The sequence below is a fragment of the Aythya marila genome (genome assembly GCF_965140915.1).
Source record: "Aythya marila genome assembly, chromosome: 16".
Taxonomy (NCBI): Eukaryota; Metazoa; Chordata; class Aves; order Anseriformes; family Anatidae; genus Aythya; species Aythya marila.
The window spans coordinates 3,463,324-3,467,890 of record NC_139057.1 but is presented as its reverse complement, the minus strand read 5'-3'; the positions used below and the strand labels follow the sequence as shown (position 1 = coordinate 3,467,890).

The window sequence follows — 4,567 nt, the reverse complement described above, 5'->3', positions numbered from 1 at the left end:
ATCCAGTATCTAAAGTGAATGCCTGAAACTAACTCAGCAAGCTTGAGCATCTATGTAGTCCGGGGTAAACAATTTTTCTTTCACAATGACTGCTTCATAAGCTTTGCAGGCAATCCATCAGTTTAAATTAAAACTAAGTATCTGAAGTGCAAGTAAAACCTTGAATGAACTTTTTCAAACTAAATTATAAAAAAATTCTTTCCATGTTATGTCAAAACTGTGAAGTGATGGAAGTTAAACAGACGGGGAATGGATAGGTAAGAGAGGCAAAGTCAGCAAATGTGGTATTATTTTAGACTGTTTGCATCCTCCCTGGGTTCTGCTAGTAAGATAACTAAAAAAAATACATCAGCAGGTGGAAAGTTTATCCATTGAAGAGCTTTTAAGTCAGTTATCAAAATATTACCAATTATTAAGAGTTATTTCTCCTTTAATCATTTATCTGCTTCTCAGCACCAAAGTCACACTTGAGAGTAAAAAGTAAAGCCTCAAGTCTTTCTCATGTTGAAACGAACTTGCTGGCATGCAAAAGTATTTCTCTAAGTTTTCCATGAAGTCCAGTATTAGTCATTTGCTTACAGAATGTGTACATGGCAAAAGAAATATTGTGAGCCTTTTATCAGCAGAAAAAAGCTAAACTTGGATATTATAACCAAAACAAACTCTTCGTTTTTCCTGTGAAACGGCAGCAAGCTGAATTAAGATTGGTACATTGCAAACAGTTCCATCACAGATTAAAAGAGGAGAGGAGCTACAATTGCAAAACCTATTATAGCTAGAAATACAGATTATAGAGGACAGAGGAACAAACTGGAAATTCTTGATTTTAAACTCTGGCACTGCTCTACAAGGCGATGTGCTGCATGAATTCACAGAATCTGTGTAATACACATCCTTCTTAGGCCTGCATTTCTACGTTCCTTTAAGACAAATTGTAACAACTCCACTGCTGTTTATGACTTGAACAAAAGACACAACACAATATACATTTGAACTGTTTATTTTATATCAAACGTTCCATACCAGTTTCTTCTGTTAGAAGTTCCTAGAAGAAAATTAAACAAACATTGTTAGAAACTATTTAACAGCTCAAGTAATTATTTGGCCAACTGTGTAAACACCCTGTAAATACAGCGTATAGATTTTAACCTAGAAGTTGAATTTAGGTACTGAATTACTTCTGCGAAAGTTATTGAGGATAAGGTAAAAATACTTACTTGGAAACAATTCCATCATTTTTTGCCAGACGCAGAATGGAGTCGTCTGATTCTCCCTTTAATAAAAAAGTGAGCACATAATTGCTATCACACATTAAAAAGAGAGAAGCAGCAGCAGCATTTCATGCTGGCAGTGAAATGCAAACTTTTTTTTTTTGACAGATCACTGCATTACGCAGACTACACATTACACATACACAGACTAGCATTTTTAAAACAAGCTGTTAAATCTTTTGCCATTCTTCAAAATAATAAATAGAATTTGACAAAACAGAGACTTGCGTTAAAAAGAGGTACTTCTGAGTAAATGAGCTCTAGGAAGCTTCACATCATGCTTACAAATTTAAGTTATGATAGTAAATCTCTAATAATTATAAACAGAGTCAGATATCAGTTGCTTAGTGCATTCTTAGAGGAAAAAAATCCACTTGCGTCTTCTAGTGATTTTTAAAAATAACAACAATAACAAACATCAATGGTTCTCCAAACCAATGAACTGAGGAAAAAACAGAAGAAACTCATTCTTGCAAGTGAATTAGTTCACATCTTCACACTGCTGTCATTATCCCAACAAAAGCTCTCCTCTAGAATGTGCAGAAGGCACACTGCATTTCCAGGGCCAGACATAAACCTAAAATATTACTTATCAATATAAAGGGAATCATGATCTTTTTGAGCTCAGGAAAACTTACCATCCTACGGATTGCTCCACAAATGGCATATGTCTTGAACTGGCCATTGACTCTCCCCGTTACCTTGTCGACCTGTAATTACAAGCAAATTACTCCATACAGATTCTTACAGAGTTCTTGCAAAATTTTACGCTCCTACCTCACGCTTGCCAAAACCTTGGAAATAAATATTACTTGGTCAACTTTGCAAATATTTTTTACTGCAAACTTCAAAAACTCAAGGCAAATAGTTCAGCTAGTACACACAGATGACCTTTTAATTTTATTTAAAATAAATTTTAAAAAAATATTGTTTGCTACATAATGCAGGTATAACATCTAACGGATCGGACAGCATTAAAAAAATACAATAGAAAATGGTAGCTCAAAAAAGAGAACACTGGAATTTTACAGAAATGAAACAGTTCAATGTAAACCTGATCAGTGTACTTTACTGTCTTTATTATTTTTTTTTTCATGTTTAAGTCAGTATAATTGAAAATAGAGGTCAGGGATGGAAGGTGACGTTGTTGAGGGACACAAATTGTTCTAAGCATTTAAGAACCTGAGAACCAAGTTAAAGAAATGGCAATGCAGCACACAAAATGCATAAGCAATCTCATTTCAGTTAACAGAGAACTCATTTCAGCGTTAACAGAAATGCTTCATGCAAAACATAGAAAACGGTGCTTTAATTAAGCAAAGCAGAACAGAAAAAGAGTTCTGCCTGGGAAACTGCACCTTTCTGAAACTTGGTACGAACTGTAAAGAGCACAGATCAAAAAGAATAAAAAATTGAGACTGGGTGTATGTGGACAGGCTGAAGAACTGTGCTCTTACAGAGAGGTGAAGGTAGAAGGGCTACTGATCTTCCAGAATTGAGCACTCTGTTTTCTGTTTCCTTCAGGAAAAGGAATCCCCTCATTTTTAACTCTAAATGTCTATCCTTGGGAAGTTTTATTTACTTGGTTAAGCATTGGAACAGATTGTTTTCAGAGCTTTATATAATTGTCTGTACAGAATTAGTTTCCAATAGGTTGAAAAATAACTATGGGTGATATGCCAATATTCTTGCATATACGAAAGCTTTCTAGTTCTACATTTGTATGACTCCTAGTGAAGTATTTGGAGATTCATCACAAGCTTTTACATTTCTTAAGTTCTATGAAAATTGAAATGTGTTGCTCTTTTATTTGTCGCTTCCATTGAAAAACTCACCTCAGAAATGTTTATCTGAATAGAAGCATGATCCTTGGCACCGATAATTCGGTTGCTAGCAGAGCTAAGGAATAAATAACAAGATATGTTTTAATAAAACGAAACAGTGGCAGCAAACAAAGACTATTAAAATCAAACCTACATGAAAATTAAAGCTGTGCAAGTTCAGATGCTAACAGATTAAGGTTCACTGCTCAGAAAGCCAAAATCAAGTTTTAAGAACATTGAACAGAAACTTTCACTGGGTAGAGTCATGCTAAGTTGCCAGCTATCCCTTTAATTTAATCTTTACAAACGCAGCTCATTACTATTCAGTGCACACATAAGCACTGACCTTCAAAATGCAGAATCTCATGTTGTCCCTTTTTATGTGCAAAAACCCCCTGTGAACAGTGGAACTCATAATGTATTTTCTGTGTCTTTTTTCATGGGGAGCCAGCAGAGTTCTCAGAAAATGCACAGGTCGCTAACTTCGGTCCTTTTAGAAATCATAGACTTCAGTAATGCTTTCTGTATGTGCTTTATTAGGTTTAACAAAACCCAATTTTCTCTAATCTTAAAAGAGCATCAAAGATGCACTATCAGGACAACAAATAATCCCTGAACAAGTGCACTACAGGATCGTGTAGCTCAGAAATGCTCACACAGCACCAATGCACCCATTTTCTCCTGAAAGCAGCCACAAAGGAGCCGCCACATCCCGAGACTGATGGGCTGCACCTCGAGATGCTGAGAGCTCTCTCCAAACGGAGTTCTCCTTACCTATCCACACAAGGCGAGCATTCTCTCCAAATCCACCTTCCCCTTTACGTACTTACGCAAGACATTTATACAGAAACCCGAACAGAAACTTATATTTTTCCACCGGACGCAGCAGGCTAATGGTTTACGGATCCCAGCCGCTGGCTGTTCGGATCTGCCGGTCCCCACTCACCACTTGCGAGGCACGTAGAGATCCACGAACTCCCCGGCGTCGTTCTGCATCTCGCCCGCTGATCCCTGCGGGAAGCGAGGCGCGGCTCAGGCCCGGCCCCACGAGGCCCTGGGGGGGAACCCCACGCAGCGCTCCCGGCCCTCCCGGAGCCCTCCCTTGGTGCTCCCCCACCCCTCCCGGCCCCCCAGGACCCGGTTCCCAACCTCGGGCCGCCCCCCCAGGGACCCCCGAGCCCCCCGGGCGCCGCCCGCGCTCCGCCGCCGCCGCCATACCTCGCGCGCGGTGCTGAGGAAAGGAAGGGGCGGGCCCGCGGAAGCGGAAAGGCGTCAGAGGGAAGGGCGGGCTTCCGGGGGGAGCTGTGACGTCAGCGGTGTTTTGGGAGTGACGTCACTGCTCATAGGGGTGGCGTGATGTCATCAGGGCACTTTACTTTTGTCCCCCCCCAAAGCCGTGAGGGGCCGGGGAAGCCCCCATTGTGTGTTTCCCCACCCCCCCCGCCCCCCACCCTAAGCACAAGCCCCGGCAGC

General features: G+C 40.4%; 1 protein-coding gene across 2 annotated transcripts; it reads right to left on the bottom strand.

The window, feature by feature from the left end:
- Positions 1–984: 984 nt before the first annotated feature.
- RPS21 (ribosomal protein S21) lies at positions 985–4,343 on the bottom strand (the record flags this gene model as incomplete). 2 transcript variants are annotated; one of them, XM_082773632.1, is made up of 6 exons in its annotated part: positions 4,313–4,341; positions 4,041–4,105; positions 3,107–3,170; positions 1,910–1,981; positions 1,218–1,273; positions 985–1,045 (listed from the first exon to the last, which is right to left on the bottom strand). In XM_082773632.1, exons 2-6 carry the CDS (start codon positions 4,088–4,090, stop codon positions 1,036–1,038), a joined length of 252 nt encoding a protein of 83 aa, XP_082629758.1. In that variant the 5' UTR covers positions 4,091–4,105; positions 4,313–4,341. The 2 variants fall into 2 exon arrangements, with proteins under 2 accessions (XP_082629758.1, XP_082629759.1); XM_082773633.1 differs by lacking the exon at positions 985–1,045 and having other exon boundaries at positions 1,214–1,273; positions 4,313–4,343.
- Between the last annotated feature and the right edge of the window lie 224 nt (positions 4,344–4,567).